The sequence below is a fragment of the Mastomys coucha genome, unplaced genomic scaffold (assembly GCF_008632895.1).
Source record: "Mastomys coucha isolate ucsf_1 unplaced genomic scaffold, UCSF_Mcou_1 pScaffold3, whole genome shotgun sequence".
NCBI classification, from domain to species: Eukaryota; Metazoa; Chordata; class Mammalia; order Rodentia; family Muridae; genus Mastomys; species Mastomys coucha.
Genome location: NW_022196909.1, coordinates 50,029,560 through 50,048,343, shown reverse-complemented (window position 1 = coordinate 50,048,343; position 18,784 = coordinate 50,029,560). Strand labels below are relative to the sequence as shown.

Below are 18,784 nucleotides of genomic sequence, written 5' to 3'. Positions count from 1 at the left end.
CATGGCTATGCCCTGGGCAGGCCTTGCTGGGTCACCAGCCCTGGTTGCTCTCTGACACACCCTTTCCTTTGATGGTCAGCCCGAGTCACTCAGCTGATCCGTGGCTTTGGTAGTTCCTGGAAGGCGTCCATGGAGTCCCTGAGTCAGGATGTAATGCGGAGTTTTACCAACTTTCGAAATGGAACCAGCATCATCCAGGTGACCAGCCACTCCTGCCCTGTGCCTGTGCCCCATGGTGTCTGTGCACCCCTGTCCTGTGCCTGTGCCTCATGGTGTCTGTGCACTGCTGCCCTGTGCCTGTGTCCCATGGTCTCTGTGCACCCCGGCCCTGTGCCTGTGCCCATGGTGTCTGTTTCCTTGCATCACATGAACGCCCCGAAGACCAGCAAGCATATGTGGTGAGATTGTGGTGAAGCAGACAGCTCCAGTCACCACCAAGTCTGACCCTGACTCTCCTCTGCAGGGGGCGCTGACCCAGCTGATCCAGCTGTACCATTGCTTCCACCAGGTGCTGTCCCAGCCCTAGCTCCGCGCTCTCCTGGCCAGTGCCTAGCTCATCAACATCCATCACCTCATGGTGGAGCTGAAGAAACACAAGCCGAACTTCTGATTCAGACCCAATGGGGCCCTGAGCTCCCAAGGACTCTGTAGGTTGCATACTGTCACCTGGGACCCCCTTTCCTGTTCCTGTTGTCTCCAAGGCTTCCACACACCCCACTCAGCCTCCATTGCCAGGACTCTGCCTCAACAGAGTGTGCTCAGGCCACTCCCTGGGCTTCTGAGGCGACCTTCATTTCCTAGTCAGGTCGGCTCCTCTGCTGTTGACTCACACCTGTGAGCTTCCACCGGCCCAGTCTCTGACTGACCCTCAGCTCTTAGGGCAGAGCTCTTAGGGCGCAGGCCACCCTGTAGCTGATCTTTGGGCTCTGCTGGGACAGTAACATCGCCTCCTGGCGGGGCTCACTCTATGGCAATAAAAGTACTTACTGTGCTGGGACTGTGTCCTCTCCAGTGTCCTCTCCCATGTCCCTGGGCCTTTGAATCCTCCAGCATGCCTTTATCATAGACCTAGTCAGTTCCTGGTGGGCATCAGGAAGAGGGTGGGGCAGGTCTGTTGCTGCTTTGGGCCCAGGCTGGCATAGTTGCTCAGGCAGGGATAGTTTCTAGCTCTCCAGGAGGGTGGCACGTGCCACAAGGCCTGGGAGCATGGTATCCTTGTTGGATGTCCTGAGGGCCACCACAGGAAAAATCCACACCCACTCTGAGGTTGTCTGTGTCAGCCTCGAAGTGGCTGTCATGGCTCCTTTGAAGGTGGAGGGCCTGTAACACCTGCAGCCATGCATCGAGGCAGGGGTGGACCTGGCTCCAAAGCAGATCCTGTCATTTACATGTGACTCAGACCCTTCCTGCTTCGTGCTGCCCTCTGCCCCACCTCTGTATGGAGTTTGTGAACTCCAGAGCAGTGGTTCTCAACCTTCCTAAAACTGCAACCCTTAAATACAGTTCCTCATGGTGACCCCAATCATAAAGTCATGTTCATTGTTACTTCATAACTATAATTTTGCTACTGTTAAGAATAGTAACATAGCCCAGTGGTGGTGGCGCATGCCTTTAATCCCAGCACTTGGGAGGCAGAGGCAGGCATATTGCCACCTGGCCACCTGGCCTGGAACTCAGAAATCTGCCTGCCTCTGCCTCCCAAGTGCTGGGATTAAAGGTGTGTGCTGCTATAGCCTGGCAACCCTGACCAAGTCTTAAAGAAAAGCTAGGCTGCTTTGTAGACCTGCAGCCCTGGCTAACAGGAGCCTGAGGCACTGGATGGAAAGCCTCAGTTAGAGAATAGGTTCAAGGGCATCCTAGACCACGTCTTAAAAAGTAAGGGGTGTAGGGCTGGAGGGATGGCTCAGCAGTTAAAAGCACTGACTGCTCTTCCAGAGGTCCTGAGTTCAAATCCCAGCAACCACGTGATGGCCCACAACCGTCTGTAATGAGATCTCTGTAATGAGATCTGATGCCCTCTTCTGGGATGTCTGAAGAGAGCTACGGTATATTTACAAATATAATAAATTATTCTTTAAAAAATAAAAGTAAAGGGCTGGGCTATAGCTCAGTGGCAGGAAGCCATTCCTAGGTCCCTTCTACAAGGTGTCTACAATGTGGGGGGAAATTTCAGATGAAAGATTCTGACAAGGAAAAAAAAGAGTAATTTGAGGTTATTTTCCTTTATCCCATTCACTTCCCAGGGCCTTGGGGGTGGGCCTAAGCTCACCCAGACCCGGCCCTGGGGGGTCCATGCTCCTTTCTCACTTCTTACAACCTTCCTACCTGCTTATCACCCGCTCCACTGCCCCTTCCAGGTGTCAGTCTGTCATGGACTGGGGTTTCCCTTGCTCCGTGGGACGATGGGTTCTGGCCAGGTGTGCATGGGATTCAGCTTTGTCAAACAGACACTACACAAGAAGTGTTCTATCTGAATGTATTTCTTAAAAAATGACATGAGGCTTTTACAATCATTCCAAAAGAGAGAAATGAAAAATCTGGCAGCTCAGTAGTCGAGGTACATCTGATGTCATCTAAAACACACTGGATCGAAAACATCAGCCATCTCCTCTGGACTGGTGCTCTCTAAGTACACTCAGGCCGCATGGGCCGGGCTGGAGTCTCAGGGGGCTGCGGGTGCGCGAGCCAGGAGGGTAGAGGCTTGAATCTCCAGTGCTCAATGCTGAATGCCGGAATCTCGAATGCTCACTCTCTTGGAATCTCAATTGGTGCTGCACCCCCCACCCCCGCCCAAGTGCTCTGGGCCCAGGGGGCTACAGACTGCATACATCTAGTCCTAGTCCACCTAAGTTCTGTTTCTAGTCCGAGTGCGAGCGAGTCCGAATGTTGAATGTAGACTCTAGAATGCTGAATGCTGACTCCTGCTACTGAATGCTCTATGCTGCCTTTCTGTCAGCTTTAATGCCCTACCCAAAATGCTGGAGGCAATTAGTTAGAATGGCTTAACATTCCAAGCCAGGGTTTATTGCCCTGCCCACAATGCTGGAGGCAATTAATTTGGATGGCTTAACATCCCAAGCCAGGGTTTGACTAGGACGTTGGAACCTTGGTGAAGGTCAGAGAGCAATGTCCGAATTTTCTCTTACTAGCTGTAAAGAAATGATATCTTGGTGGGCCCATAGCACACAAGTATGAGGACATATCTGGGCTACCTCTGAGTTTGGGGTGCCAGGCAACAATGCGGAGGCAGGAGACTGACTTTCCTTGAAGTTTACGCCTCGTATACCACCGTCATGCAAAGTGGGCGTGGCATCAGTCCTGGGGATTCCAGGTTCTAGAACTTTCTGTGTAGTTGAAGAATGCAGAGATCCGCCCTCCCGAGGGCGGGGTTAAAGGCATTCCCAAAGAAACCCAGGACCCTTTCTTTGGTGGGTCACATCAGACTCAGCTGGTGTGTAGTTCAGTTAGGACACGGTCAACAGGAAGGAAGCCCTGGGATAAATGCTGGGCTACAGCAACCACAAAAGAAAGGAAAAGAAAAGGAAAGAAAAGAAAAGAAAAGAAAAGAAAAGAAAAAAAAACCCTAATGCTCTGTTGTGGCGGGCTGTGCAGGGGATACCCGCTTTCTTAGTGTGGCCCTTCTTCAGTGTGACCCGGACAGCTTCGCGGGCTTGTGAAGATGGCCAGCAGTTCCCAGACTCTGCAGTTCGCAGTCTGGAGGGACATTTGACATAGAGCCCAGTCCGTCCCCAAGACGCTTGGGCGCTGCGATGCAGCGCAAGGCCGCCAGGGGGCAGCAGGACACAGGAGCAGGACTGTCCAGTTCCTGATCACCTAAGTGGCTGTGAGTTTGAATGCTGGGGAAGGCAGGGAGTTGTGGTCCACTAGGCCCTCTTCATCCCGAAGCAGCCAGGGATTTTCCCTTCAGCCCTAAACCCTCTATTTTGCGGTTTTCACGGGTCCTCATGATCTTTGGGCTGAAACACAACTTCTGAGTGCGATTACACCGCAGGTTCCTTCATAGACACAGACAGACAGAAAAGATAGACAGACGGACACACACACATCCCACGTGTGTCAGGAGGATCAAGAATTCAAGGTCGGGACTGGAGAAATGACTCAGAGGTTGAGAGCATTAACTGCTCTTCCGTAGGTCCTGAGTTGATTTTTTTTTTCTTTTTTTGGTTACTTGGTTTTTTGAGACAGGGTTTCTCTGTGTAGACCAGGCTGCCGTCGAACTCAGAAATCTACCTGCCTCTGCCTCCCAAGTGCTGGGATTAAAGGCGTGTGCCACCACTGCCCAGCAGCTCCTGAGTTGAATTCTCAGAAATTACTCGGTGGCTCACAACCATCAATAATGGGATCTGGCGCCCTCTTCTGGTGGGTAGGCACATATGCAGGCAGAATACTACCTAATCTTAAAAACAAAATCTCAAAGAAGATTATTTTATAGCAGACAGAAGCTATTGAATTTAGATAGTAAGTTAATGTGAGACGTCTAGTGTAAGCAGGGCGACTGGATCAGAATCACTGTAAAGTCTCTGGAGAGTCTGGAGAAAATAGTAGAAAGACTGTGTCTTAGTTAAGGTTTTACTTCTGTGAAGAGACACCATGACCAAGGCAAGTCTTATAAAAGACAACATTTAATTGGGGCTGCCTTACAGGATCAGAGGTTCAGTCCATTATCATCAGGGTGGGAGCATGGCAGCATCCAGGCAGGCATGGTACAGGAGGAGTTGAGAATTCTCCATCTTCATCTAAAGGCTGCTAGCAGAATACTGGCATTTGGACAGCTAGGATGAGGGTCTAATAGCCCACACTCACAGTGACACACCCACTTACTCCAACAGGGCCACACCTTCTAATCATGCCACTCCCTGGGCCAAGCTTATACAAACCATCTCAGTCTATATGAACCCAAGGACACGAACAACTACTTCAAGCATATAATGTCTTCTAGATTGGACAGAATGTTGCAGCCAAAACCATACCACAATATAAATATCTCTCCAGACCAACAAAAAGCACACCAGTCTATATTCCAACATAGATGGAAGAAAATTCACCAGGACTTCACTCCTAGATAAAGAGCTATAGTAAGTCAGTAGATACTTAGGAAAGGAAAATAGCTTCTCTTCAGGGGCAAAATCCCAATCCAAAGAGGTTTTCTCTAAATATATGCATATGTGTCCAATGCTAAGTGAACTTAGTGTGTCATATATAACTTTATAAGAAGAGATCATGAGTTCAAGAGGAGTTGGGAGAATAGAGGAGGGGTTGGTGTGGCTGTAACAGTGTGGAAACTGTGCAAAAAATATACCTGTGTATGATGCAATCAAATAAAATTTTAAATTAAAAAAATCACGGTCAAATTGAGTTACAAGAAATATGTTACCCAAACAGCATAAATGAACGAACACACAGGCTTCATGGGCCAGTAGCATCAGGGACCACTCTGTAGGGGGAGTTGTGTCAATTTCTCCTTTCCCCTGCTGAATCCCTAAGATCAATGTGTCCATCTAGTGCAGGGGACCCTAGAGTCCTGCACTAGGGCTTGGAGGTGTTCCTACGTGCTGTAATGACCCCCAATACTGTTCAGGAATCTCTTTTTTACAGAAATCTTATGGCTGTTCTGTCTCCATGTATGGCTGTGTGCCACGTGCATGAAGTGCCCCAGGTGACCAGAAGAGGGCACCTCTTCTCCTCTGAGACTGGAGTTACAAGTGGGTGAGAGCTGGGGAATGAACCCAGGTCCTCTGGAACAGCAGTAAGCATTCTTCACCTCTGAAGGATCTCTCCAGCTCCATGATTTTACTCGGAAGTGACACCATCTTCATTCTTACGTTGTGGCTCTCTGTGATTCCTTTCTCTGAAGCACAGGGCCTCACTCAGGCCTAAGCCATCTAACTACCCTGCAGAGAAGGTTTGAATAGGAGAAGCCCTGGGATCCTCAGGGTCACAGAGTCTATGAGAAGGAGCTTCCCTATCTGTCCCCACAGTGCTAACAAGGCCTGACACCCATTCTGTGGTGGTCCCATGGGGTCACGCAGCAGTCTCCCAAGTCCTCCTACCCAGTGTCTCCAAGCTCTGGCAGGACACTCGTCTCTCCCACCCCTGTATTTCCCCATGGCCTGGCGCCCAACACTTGCTGATTCTTGTGAACTGAACTGCTGATATCCTGACAAAAAAGATTGGATTTACTCCAAAGAACCATCTCTAAAAACAGGTGCGCTTCCCTCGTATCCTCACCTCATATCCTTTCTGTTCCACTACTTCTGGTGGGTGGTGGGCTAGAAGAGAGGTTAAGCATTTATGAACTCTTTTTAAAAATGGGTTTTGAAAAATCTAAGCCAATAATTTCAGCTGTGGATCTGCTCCTGAGTGATGAACAGACAGATCACATCCTATACCTGAGGACCCTGGAAGAGACACTGGAAAGAGGGAGAAGCAGAAATCATAACAGTAGCATGGCTACAGGGAGCGCCCAGGGCAGCTTCACCACTGCATCATTAGAAGCTAAAGCAAATGGGTGGGAGGAAATGCAGTGTGACTTATCTTGTGCACTGGGGACATTGAAGGGTCCCCAGATGAGTCTCTAATCTTTAGCCCTCGGGGCTCAGAACCCTGGGGACAGGATAAGGCTCTTTCCTTCCCTGTGTGCTTGTGATCACAGACTCTCAGCATGTGCCTCATAGCAATGGAGAGAGCAGAGCCGGGTGGTGACACAGCCTAGGAGTGACCCCATCAAAGATAATAACTGACTGAGCACAACCCTGTTCACACTCAGCTCCCACAGCCTCATCCTGTTCCAACAGAGACACACAGCATAGTGACACAGATTCTGGAAGGTTCTCCATCTGCCATTTATTTCTTCAAAAAGCAAAACAAAACAAAACAAAGTCTAAGTAGTCTCAATCCATGAAATTGACAAGAAATAAACCCTACGTCAAGATGTTAACAATCAAGGTCACTGCTGGGCAGTGGTGGTGCATGCCTTTAATCCCAGCACTTGGGAGGCAGAGCAGGCAAATTTCTAAGTTCAAGGCCAGCCTGGTCTACAGAGTGAGGTCCAGGACAGCCAGGACTATACAGAAAAACCCTGTCTCGAACCACCTCCCCACACACACACAAAAATCAAGGTCACATTTAATTTATTATCTCAGAGTGGAAAAGAGGAGCTGCAGCTCAGGGCAGCATGGAGCTGACAGGATGCAGATGCCTCCCAGTGTGTGGCTGGACCAGGAAGGCTGGCTATGGAAGGGAACACAGGCAGTGCAGGGACAGGGTCCTGGTGTGCAGGGCAGGCTAGGCTCCACAATTTATCACTTTGAGTCCATCAATTGAGAATCATAGGGAACATCAGACACTGTTGTCTAAAGAGACCCAAGGACTCTGGATGCCACAGGAGAGACCTGAACACACCGTCTGTCACTCAGTCCACTCCAGGCAGCTGTCTTCATGCTAGAGAATGAGAGTCATGAACCATCACTGTGAAGACAACATCCCAACAACCCACAGCTCACTCACAGGGGATTCTGGGAGTCCCTGAAACCCAATCATGTCCACATTGCCCCTCCCCAATCAGACCCCAGAGTGTCACCTTTACAATCTGGGAGAGACATCAGAACTCTGGGAGCTGTCCCTGCCTAGGGTAAAACAAAAGAAATGTATTTGCATATGTACTTGTCCATGTATGTATTTATAAAACAATACAGCTCAGGCCCCCAGAAGATTTCTCTGGAGGAGCTATTATGGATTCCCAGAGCTCCCACCATCTCCAGCTTCACTCCAATGGCCTCAGGCCAATCCTGTCCCCCACACTAACCTGGAGCTGGAGCATAGTCTCCTCCTCGTCCACCTGTGAGAAGGAAAGCTGTGAGAGTTCAAGGAAGATCTTGACACTAGGAAGTTCCCAGAACTGACAGCAGACCCAGCTGGAGACAGTAGCAATGCGGGGTGTGGCTGTGTTTCCCATTAATGAGCAGAGCACACTTCTAAAGGAGGCTGAGAGAAAACTCAGACTCTGTCCTCTCCTACCTGTGTTTCTTCTCCTCATCTTCATCACTAAAGCCGCCACGAAAACTGCAATGAGGACCACAGGTACAAGGACCCACACCATGGATAGAGAAGACTCTGGGAAGGACAGGTACAGGAAATGAAGGTGAGGGTCATGACCCTAGCTCTCAGCCCTGACCAGCTCAGGGTCTGCAGAAGGCTCCAGCTTTCCCTGACCCCAGTTCTGCACCCACATCCTCCTTATCCCATCTCAGGGTGAGGTGCTCAGGCAGACCCTCATGTTCCACATGGCATATGTATTTCTGCTCCCTCCCAAGAGGCACCACCACAGATGCCCACTTCTGGAAGGTTCCATCCCCTGAAGGCCTGGTCTCACAATCTCCATGTCTTGGGTCAGCTCCTCCCCATTTAACTGCCAGGTCAGGGTGATGTCAGCAGGGTAGAAGCCCAGGGCCCAGAACCTCAGGGTGACATTACCTTCAGGTCTGGGGTGATGGGTCACATGTGCCTTTGGGGGATCTGTGTGGAAGATTTTAAGAAATCACACAATTAACAAGACAAACTCAAATCTACACAAAACTCAGTTAAATCAATGATGACAGTGAAAGATATGTCTGTTTGACACTTCAACTGTCATTGCCCTAGTGACCTGTAGGTAGAGCTGGTCCCCTCAGCACAGAACTGTACATTTTCCTGGGGGTCTCAGAAGCTAAGAGGGAATCCACATAAGCCAATGGGTCAATATGGTCATCCTTATGCAATGTTCTATAGGAAGAGATAGGTAGTCAAAGAATGGGAGATGGAATGGGAAATATATAATTTATATATGTGTTTGATTTCATATCAAAATTAGAAATTAGGGCCATATGCCACTGGAAGGGTGTCACCACTGAGACTCAACCACTGTGGTCATCTTGCTGACTAGCATAACTGTCAGTCCAAGTGAACAGTCATCACAAAGTGTGTAGCAGAAATGTGGTGAACCTCTGACACTCAGCCAGAGAAAATGACTCCCAGCCCCTGACTCTGGGGGACAAGGTACAGGTATGTCACACAGGATCCCAGGAGTGTGCTGTGACCCCAGTGCAGCACTCACTGGAACACAGTGGGCTCACAGGGTGTGTGGATCTTCCCTCTCACTCCAGCCCTGGATTACAGGAGACCCTGCCTCTCAGAAAGTCCAATTCCTGATTCACTAGGGGGAGCACTGTAACTTGTGGGGACAGAGGGATTGTGGAGGTTTAATTCTAACAGGAAACAGTCTACCTTCACAAGAATCTCTCCTCTAAGGAGAACCCTGATTTAACTTGTTATATCCAGGTTAGCAGTCTCCCCTGGCACCTGTGGAGACTGATACAAATGATAATACAAGGACAGGGAGAAACAGGATCACTCCAGTACAGACAAACACTGACTAGAAAAAAAAAAATTCCTTTTTAAAAAATGTAAAGAAAAAAGCAATAAGGAAAAGAAAATAGAAGAAAAATAAAAGAAATTCTACAATTTATATTCCTCCAGGGAACCCCATAAGGGATCATGTGACCATTCACCACTGTAGAAATTGATAGAACTGGGGCGTGGAAGGAATGCAAACCCCACAGACAGGGAGGGATCTGTGAGAATGTATTCTTTGGAAAGTTCTAGAAACTAGGGGAACCAGCCTAGTGTAGGGGAGTCCATGCCTCCCATCAGGTAAAGGAGACTTCCAGTCCTGAGGTGTAAGGGCTGACACACTCAGCATGACAGGAGTCAGTGTCCACAGACAGTGGGTGTGGGCAGAGAACCAGGCCTGGGAGAGGCCATGGCTGACAGCAGGGAGCCCCTGCTGCTGTGTCAGGAAATTGTCTCCTTCCCTCCTGAGACACACTGGGAACTGTCCAGGGAGAAGGCTGAGCCCTGGGAGAGTCAGTGCAGTCACTGGGATGAGGATCAGGAGACCCAGGGCCACTCTCTCCCCTCTGAGACAGGGGCATCACCCCAGCTGAGGGTTTCTTCTTCCCCAGGACTGAGCCCCAGCCCGAGGGCAGAGGGAGGAGCTGCCCGCGGCCCCTGCACCTGTGCGCAGCAGTGTCTCCTTCCCGAGCTCCAGGTATCTGCGGAGCCACTCCATGCACTCGCCCTCCAGGTAGGCCTTGAATTGCTCTCTGGCACCAGCCTGCTCCCACTTGAGTTGGGTGATCTGCGCCACCATGTCCGCTGCAGTCCACCAATTCAGGTCTTCGTTCAGGGCGATGTAATCGTGGCCATCATAGGCAACCTGCCAGTACCCGCGGAGGAGGCTCCTGTCTGACTTCATCTCACAGCCATAGGTCCACTGGTATGAGTGAGAGCCTGCGGGACCCTGCAGTCAGCTCCGCCCCGGCCATGCCCACCCGCGGACTCCTCCAAACTGAAAGGGAAACCGGTCCCGGGTCGGTTCTGCTCCCGAACCTCGGACTTGGGACCCGGGACGTCTCCCGCCCCCGTGTCGGGACCCCGTGTGGAGGGGTCGTGACCTCCGACCCGGGGTCACTCACCCCCTTCACTCTGGTTGTAGTAGCCGAGCAGGGTCTTCAGTTCCACTCGGAATATCTGCTCATGGCTCTTGGCTCTCCATGTTTCCCGCTCCCAATACTCCGGCCCCTCCTGCTCAGCCCACGCCGCGCGCGGCTCGTATCTCGGATTCTCCGCGTCGCTGTCGAAGCGCACGAACTCCGTGTTGTCCACGTAGCCGACAGAGGTGAACTGGGGCTCCACGAGGCCGGGCCGGGATATGGCGGTGTCGGTATACCTTAGCGAGTGTGAGCCTGGGGGCGGGGCGCGGTGAGACCCCGACCTCCTCCCGGGACCCCGGGCGGGTGCGCGGGCCGGGAGGGGAGCAGGGCGCTGGGCTCGGGACGCGGGTAGAGAAGGGCGGAGGGTCCGGTGGGCGACGCGGGGACGCGGCTTCCAGGGTGCCTTCCCCGCCCCTCCCCGCAGAGGCCGTTTCCCTCCCTACCCCGCACTCACCCGCGCGGGTCTGGTTCGGGGCCAGGGCGGCCGCCAGCAGCGTGGGCGGCGCCATCGCCACCATCTGCGATCCCGGAAGTCTGAGTCCCGCGGGCTGCGTGGACTTTATACCCAGTGCCCACGGCGACGCTGATTGGCTCCCCGGGATCGCGTCACCCAATAGAGGTGAGAGCTGTCAGCGCGTCATCAGTGTCCGGGCAGAAGGACCTGACCCAGGTTGGGAGCAGAAGTGAAACTGGGGAGATGGGGAATTCCCAGCCCTGGGCTCCTCCACCCCTGACCTCACCGCCTGGACACTGAGACTTTGCCTGAACCCCGAGCTGTGACAGAGCGCTGTTTGTCATGGTGCCTACAAGTTCTGACCTAGAAGCTGTCAGGACACCAGGAGAGACCTGCAGGCCACACTCTCTGTGTCCTCTCCTCCACCCTTCCTCTTCCTGCTTCTCTTCAGAAGTCAGACCCTGGAGTCTTCTAGAAGAAAAGCCACTTCCGGGAATACAGTGGCAACACAAGCGGTTGGGGATGCAGTGGAGAGATGCTTCTCCTTAAAGCAGAGGCGCTGGCCTGCAAACCCACACGGACCCCACAGAGACCAGGCTCTGTTCATCTGCAGAGGGCAGCTCACACTGCCAAGCCTGAGTGCAGGACTCTCATCTGTAAAGAGGAGACTTTGCGTTTTCCTCAGGATCTGTCTTCTCGACCTCAGGGTTAGACTCAGACTCCAAGTGTTTTTTCCCAGAAGATGCACCTGTGGCTGCAGATGGGTGTGTTTTACAAGGATCTTCATTCGGAGTCCTGATATTGTGTATGGGGACCTGAGTCATTGTCTCAGCACAGGAGACCCCCTTGTCCACTGGGAAAGAGACCCCTGTGGAGACCACAGACAGCAGGGCAGTGATCCCTGTATACACTGCACTTGTCCTGTGTGTGCACTTCCATGGTACAGTGGCTTTAGTGACTAAATCACAGTAAGAGTGGAGCTGTCACGGACTATAGCATGGAATAATGGTGTCAGTGTAGTAGAAGTTCTGTAATCTGTGACCCTCTCACTCCCTCTCTGACCTTCACTCACACTATGAGCTGATGAGGTGAGGGACATGAATGTCACACCTGTGTGGGACAATGGACCAATAACAGAGTTGGCCCCAGAGTTCCTCAGGCCTGTGCAGTGTGGACACTGGAGGAAAGATGATTCTCCTGCCAGAGAACATGGTGGTGTGAGGATTCATCCTTGATCATTGGTTTGAAGAAAAATTAAATTTACTCATTTATTTTTTTTTTATTTTTCGAACGTCTTCAAATCGCAGCCACAGAACTGAAGTAGAAAGAAGAGCAGAGATGGATGGATTTTACATCATTCTAGGTACAACCGAAACACATGATCACTTTTTAGATCAAAGACAAAGTTATTAAGCAAAGTAGTAACAAAGAGATCACATAAGATAGTAACCAAGCAGGCTGGTGAGATGGCTCAGCAGGTAAGAGTACTGACTGCTCTTCTGAAGGTCCTGAGTTCAAATCCCAGCAACCACATGGCAGCTTACAACCATCTGTAATGAGATCTGATACCCTTTTCTGGTGTGTCTGAAGACAGCTACAGTGTACTTACCTATAATAAATAAATAAATCTTAAAAAGAAAAAAAGAGAGTAACCAAGCAAGGTAGTAAGCCAAGAGATCACCCAAGGTAGTAATTAAAGCAGTAAACAAAGCCCCCATGGTCACAGACATCCCTTCCTCTTATTTATTATATAATGTGAGAAAATTGAAGGGGTGACTGGTGAGGCAGAAATGGGGTCAATGTGCTCTTTAGACGGATTCCTGTTGTCTGGGGTCTGTCAATATCTTTGGGGACCCAAGAAAGCTGGGATGCTGTCTAGGTCCAAGAAAAGCATGCTGTTCCCTCACTGTCCAGGCTCTGCAGGACCATCTGCAGCTGGGGAATGTAGATGTATCTTTAAGTTGAACTGTCATGGGGCAGGTGCTTTGAAGCTGTGTGGCATTCTGAGTTTGAGGAAACACCTGGAGCTAGCATTTTACTGAAGCATATCTGTAGATATAAGGATCAGAAGGTAAAGTTAAGGAAGTTAGAGTAATTTTTTTCTTAACTGAACGTCTTAAACTTTTAGACCCATGCGTTGGGAGTGGGGCATCCCAAGACCACAGAAAAGGAGAGGATAACCCCACCCTTAGGAATAAGCTGAGTAGGCAGGAGATGAAACAGGCTGTTGATTGACAGTACTTATCTGGAGTCCATGTGACCCGTGAGAGGTGGGTTCAAGTAGAATCTTTGAACCTTAAAAGAATTTCTAAGTTTACAAAATGAGATGAATTTTAGGCATGCAAACACAGCACCGTGTAATCTGTACTGAATGTCCCATTGTAGAAAAGGCAACAGATTCAGGCCTATGAGTCGAAGTAAAAGACTAGAGACCTTGAAAAAGGGTTTGGAGGTAAAAGCAGGACCATTCTTTCCTCCATCCAGAACACTGTGTGTATACAGAGTGGACAGATGTTTTTAGCTCAATGAGAAGCACTTTTTAGTCTATACTTACAAGAAAACCCTAGGGAGTTCATAATCTTGAGCTTGTGACTGAGATAATAGCAATCACTGTTTATCATAGTTAGATCAATAGCTCATCAGAAATTCATGGATTAATGTTAAAACTCTGAACTTTTAGGTCTTAATATAACAATAGCATAGGGAGGGAAGAAATCTGAAACACTTTTCACTTTTACATACACCTTAAATTGCTTTCTAATACCTTCACAAATTGCATTTCCACACCTTTAATCACTTCCTTAGACCTTTATTAATTGCATTTAAAACACTTTTTTTTTCATCTTTATAAGTCACATTCACAGATCTCATAGCACACTGGTAAGATTGTTACCACATACTTCACCTTTCCTATCCTTAGAAGTTATATAAACTTTAGCATTTTTGTATCCAATTATTCACCACAGAGACACAGGTGGTTGGTTACTGAGAGCAGTCATTGTAAAACAACTTCCTTTACATAAAGGAATAGTAAAATGTTACATTGAGGTCTGTGGTGGGCGTTTATCTCTTCTTAGAATCTGGTAACAATGTGGTCAGTGTCTAGACCTAGTAGGGAGTCCAGGAAAGTATCTCATGAGTTTTCCACAGGAAGAGAACTGAGAAGCTCCTGAAGCCTGTGTTGTTGCTGTTAAACTGACAAAGCTCTCCCTAGTCAACACCATCAGAGATCTGGGAAGGGTGAATTTCACCTGAGTAAGCAGGAAGTACAGACCAAGCAGCTTCCAAACCTATTAAAAATGACAGACTTATCTGTTACCTAGACAATCACTGAAGGTGCCACTGTGGTAGTCTTGATTTCGTTGGGGACAGAGGATGCAGGGTAGCATCAGTCTTCCCTGCCCAGTCCAGAAGGTCTAAAGACTGTCCAGTAGAGGAGGACCCTGGGGGATCAGCCTACCTTGTCTAAGCAAATCAGGGCAATCAACTCCCCAGTGTCCTGCTTGTCCATAGTTTTGACAGGGTCCTGGTGACAGACAAGATGAAGGGCAGATTTTCACCCAGTGGCTGGTTTTGTCACACTTAAAGCAAGTCCAGGTGGAGTTTTTCTCTACCCCATCATCTTCTCTGAAGACCTGGGAGTCATTTCTAGTAGCTGGGGGTCTCTGTCTGTCATAGTAAGCTTTTTCCATTAAATATTTTAAATGCAATGTTCAGCAGATGTCTGAAAAGTTTTGAGGACTGTTAGCTACTAAGGCTATCTACACTGAACAAATGTCCTTGTTTCTAGTAACTTCTTTTAGGCTTAACCTTGGAAACATATACAGTAGGCTAAATAAACCTTGTTCCCATTCTTGTTGCATATGTTAATTGCTGTCAACATTTTACAATAAGTCAGTAACTTTCATAAGATTAGATTTTGTAACTTTGTCTCTGTTTGAGCCTTAGTAATTTGAGGTGAAGATCCTTTATCATCTAAACAAACCATAAATGCCTTGAACTTTAGTCCATAGGAGATGGTATCTTTATAGTTTCCCATTATACAGTGTCACAGTTTTTTATGACTCAGTTTCTCCAAATAGCTAAAGCTTAACAGGGTGAGCAACGACAAAAAGCTAGACAAATATCACTGTGAAGCTGCATAGGCCTTAGAAATAGATAACTTATTAATCAGTATACCTTCAAATATCCCTGGTGGGAGAGATGGCTCAGAAGCGAAGGACCTGGCTTCAGAAGAGGCATGGGGCAGTTTATCCCAGTAGTTAGTGTTAACACAATCCAGGTGAATTTGCCGTCAGTGGCCAGGTCATCCTTCTCCTTGGAAACCTAAAAGGTTGCTGTTAGCTAAGCTAGAAAACCTATTCATTTAAGTGCTATAGTCAGCACATCTCAGAAAGCTTGAGAACCACAATCTCTTTAGTATATTCGAGGTTTACAAACTTTGTTTCTAGTTCTTGCTTCAGACTGAAACCTGGAAACACACACAGGAAGCAAGATGAGTGTCATTTATAGAATCACTTCCTACCCTGTGTGACCACTAGTATGATGACAGAGAGGTTATGTTTCCACAATATTCTTATAGAATTTGAGATAATATTTATACCTTAAGAAAAGTGTTAGAGAGTAAATAAAAATGAAAAGATTATGAGATTGATGGGAATAGAAAAGTCCCTTATTTTCTGTTTTACTCTGTTGTATACCAAGTGGCTCTTCTGATATGAGACAGAGGTTTGGGGATTTCTTTTAACAAGCTTGTGTGGATTTAGAGAAAGAGACCTATGCTCCAACCCCAAAGCCAGATTTAAGTTTGAATTGAATTCAGATCATATAAAAACCATTTGCCACTTATGTCTGTAGAGGGAAGAAGAGACAAATTAGAAGTAGATGATACCACTTGGCCAATTGACTCCTTTTCTTGGAATATTTTCTCTTGATGAACCATCTGTTTTCTTCAGATGTTTCATTTGCCCAGTGGATTCCAGAATCCTTAGTTGGATGCTTTTATTCTCTGAAAATGATAGAAGGAACACCCTGCTCAAACCCTAACTCTCAGGGCTTTTTTTTTCTTTTTCTTTTTTTCTTTTTGGCAGATTATATCTTTCCTAATTTTTTTGGCAATAGAGAAACTTAAATCCAAGCTACATATACCTACACATAGATTTGAAGAATCGTATATATTATATTGCAGCAAATTAAGATGACCTGTGTATAGGTTTCAAATATAGCCTTTTAGTTTTAAGTTTAAGGCTAAATTTTGTTATATACTTTATCGTATATAACAAAGTATACCCAGTGAACTTACAAATTGCGACATAGTTTACACTATAGTCTTAAAGAGATTTTTTGAGAGCAGAGAACTTGTATTTTATTTTAGAAATAAAATATTTTTAGGACTGGAAAATCACTCGTCCGAGCAGTGGCATTTGAGATTATTTGGGAAACATTGGAAATCAATAGCACCAATTTTCGCCCATTCATCTGTACTAAGGCCAAGATGTTGTAATAAAGCCTGATTCCAAGGAGGTAGAGAGAGAGCATTGTAAAACCAAATTCTAGTAGAGGGAATTTATATAGCTCTACGATGTCACTCTCCAGCTCTGCTCTGACTCCTCAGAGCAGACCAGCCTTGTTGGGAATCCTAGAACCACCCACATTCCACTCTATGGATGAGAGGCAAGGAAACTCACAATGTACAGGCTCAGGGAGAGCAAAGAGAGACAGCAGGTAGCAGGAAAAATATAGCTCAAAATAAAACCCAACCTAGGGGAAGGGTCCAGAGGAGGGTGGGTACCGCCACCTCCAAGAGTACCAAGACTCAGGGAAGCACTGGGGCCTACTGAGAGGGATCACTCACCAGGTGCTGGTGATGGATGGAGGGCCAGAAGGTGGGTCTGTTGTGGGTGGACTGGAGATAAGGGATAAAGTCCCTGTGTAGCTTTGTCCTCCAAGGGGTGCACAGGCCTGAGGACAGCCTAGTGAACCATGGCACCAATGTTAGGTTTTGGGATCTTTGTGGCAGTCAGAGAGCCAAGGTATGACTCAAAAATCACACCCACCCTATTAGACCTCAGGAGAGAGATTTACTGTGTATGGAGGGTCACATAAAGAAGGCTGCCTCTGAGCAAGAATAGAAGAGCAAGTGGGTGTGGGCAACAGTGTTAATGTGCCCCATTTGTGGCTGGTGAAGACTTAGCTGCTGGTGCTGAGTGTCTGAGGGCAGGCTGGGCAAACTGCTGGTTCCTGAATGTGGGTGGTTCTAGGTTTACCAACAAGGCTGGTCTTCTCTGAGGACTCAGAGATTAGCTGGAGAGTGACATCAGCAGAGGGACAGGGATGGTGCCTTGGGTCTGGTCTTAATGAGCATTAGGGTCCATCTTGCTTCTAGGAGAGGCGAATGCTGGATGGATGGGGACATGGATGACAGAGACTAGGAAATGATGAGATGTGTCTTAGACACTGTTCTATTGCTGTGCAGGGCCACCATGATCAAGGCAGTTCTTAAAGAGAAAGGCTTTAATTGGGGCTTGCTTAAGGTTTCAGTGGCTTAGTCCACTCTCATCATGGTGGGGAGCATGGCAGCAGGCAGGCAGGCCTGAGGCTGGAGCAGTGGCTGAGAGCTCATCCTCATCTATGGGCAGCAGACAGACCAAGACTGAGCTTGGCATGGGCTTTTGAAACCTCAAAGCCTGCTCCCAGTGAAACACTTCCTGTGTCAAGACCACACCCACCATTTGTTCTAATCCTTTCTAAGTGCCCCATTCCCTGGTGACTGTCTTCAAATATATGAGCCCATGGGGGCTATTCTTATTCAAAGAACCAAAGAATGTTCCAGAATTCAACAGCAGCATCTGCCACCATCAGTCCAGAGAGAGATGGAAGACTGTGAAGTGGACACCATGTCTCTATCCTTCGGGACTCCCCATCTTGTGGTCCACAGTAGGAAGTGCTCTTCGAGTTCAGTGACCTCAGATCATCCTGGGAAGGCAGTGATGACAGCAGGTGTCAGGACTCCTCCCTCAGGACTCCTGAGCCATTTTCTACCCTTCTTTATGGCAGGAGTGGACACAGAGGTGCCCTGGAAGCAGAATATGTGACCCTAAGGTATCTTGTTCCCTCAATGCATGAATCCCTGATGGGGCAGGCATATAATTTATCCATAAGATCTTTGTCCTGTAAGCCTTGTGCATGTGCAGAGCTCCTGTAGAATGTGCTGGGTAAACTGTGAGCTAAGCTCAGGTGCCAGTCTTCTACTTCCCAGCCACTTCTCACATGGTGGCCTTCTGTGTCTGCATTTTCACAGGCAGGGCCCCAGGTGTCCTAGGAGTGTGGGGATGCAGTCTTTCCTGAAGGAGTGCTCACCAGCGCCTCTGTCTTTCAGCAGCAGGGACTGCAGAAAACAAGGTCAGTGTCCTGCTGTGGGTGGTCCTGATGCTGTTTGTATCCTGACATTAATTCTGCTTCCTCAGGAGGGTGTGCAGCCAAAGAGCAGTCCATCCTGTACTCAGGTGATGTCATGTGAGCCTGCTCCCCATTTTAACTGGTCAGTAAAGGCTGGAGCCTGTGATTGGGCAGTGGAGGGGAAAGGTGGGACTGGAAGTTTGAGAGTGGAGGCAGGTAGGGAAGCAGAAGAGGATGAGAGGGGAATGAAGAGGAGGAGGAGTAGAAGGAGGAAGAGGAAGAGGAGGAGGAAAAGGAAGAGGAGGAGGAGGAAGCCATGATGGACCAGAACCATGTGGCCTGGGGAAACCACAAGTAGCAAAGGTCTTATAGCTTTGAATAA

At 48.4% G+C, this 18,784-nt stretch overlaps 2 protein-coding genes across 6 annotated transcripts in view; both read right to left on the bottom strand.

The window, feature by feature from the left end:
• LOC116074625 (H-2 class I histocompatibility antigen, K-D alpha chain-like) overlaps positions 1-11,116 on the bottom strand; it is a 63,051-nt gene extending 51,935 nt beyond the window's left edge. The window contains exons 1-8 of one of the 3 annotated variants that reach the window (XM_031347344.1): positions 11,005-11,116; positions 10,533-10,802; positions 10,072-10,347; positions 8,494-8,535; positions 8,038-8,133; positions 7,826-7,858; positions 7,601-7,646; positions 6,840-7,488 (exon numbers count right to left, since the gene is read on the bottom strand). In XM_031347344.1, the coding sequence (XP_031203204.1) occupies positions 7,603-7,646; positions 7,826-7,858; positions 8,038-8,133; positions 8,494-8,535; positions 10,072-10,347; positions 10,533-10,802; positions 11,005-11,068 (825 nt within the window). In that variant the 5' untranslated portion in view covers positions 11,069-11,116 and the 3' untranslated portion in view covers positions 6,840-7,488; positions 7,601-7,602. Of the gene's footprint in view, positions 1-6,839; positions 7,489-7,600; positions 7,647-7,825; positions 7,859-8,037; positions 8,134-8,493; positions 8,536-10,071; positions 10,348-10,532; positions 10,803-11,004 lie in introns of those variants that run through there. The other 2 variants (XM_031347343.1, XM_031347337.1) reach the window with 2 other exon arrangements.
• LOC116074627 (H-2 class I histocompatibility antigen, D-37 alpha chain-like) overlaps positions 1-18,784 on the bottom strand; it is a 714,163-nt gene that overhangs the window by 668,320 nt on the left and 27,059 nt on the right. The window lies entirely within an intron of this gene.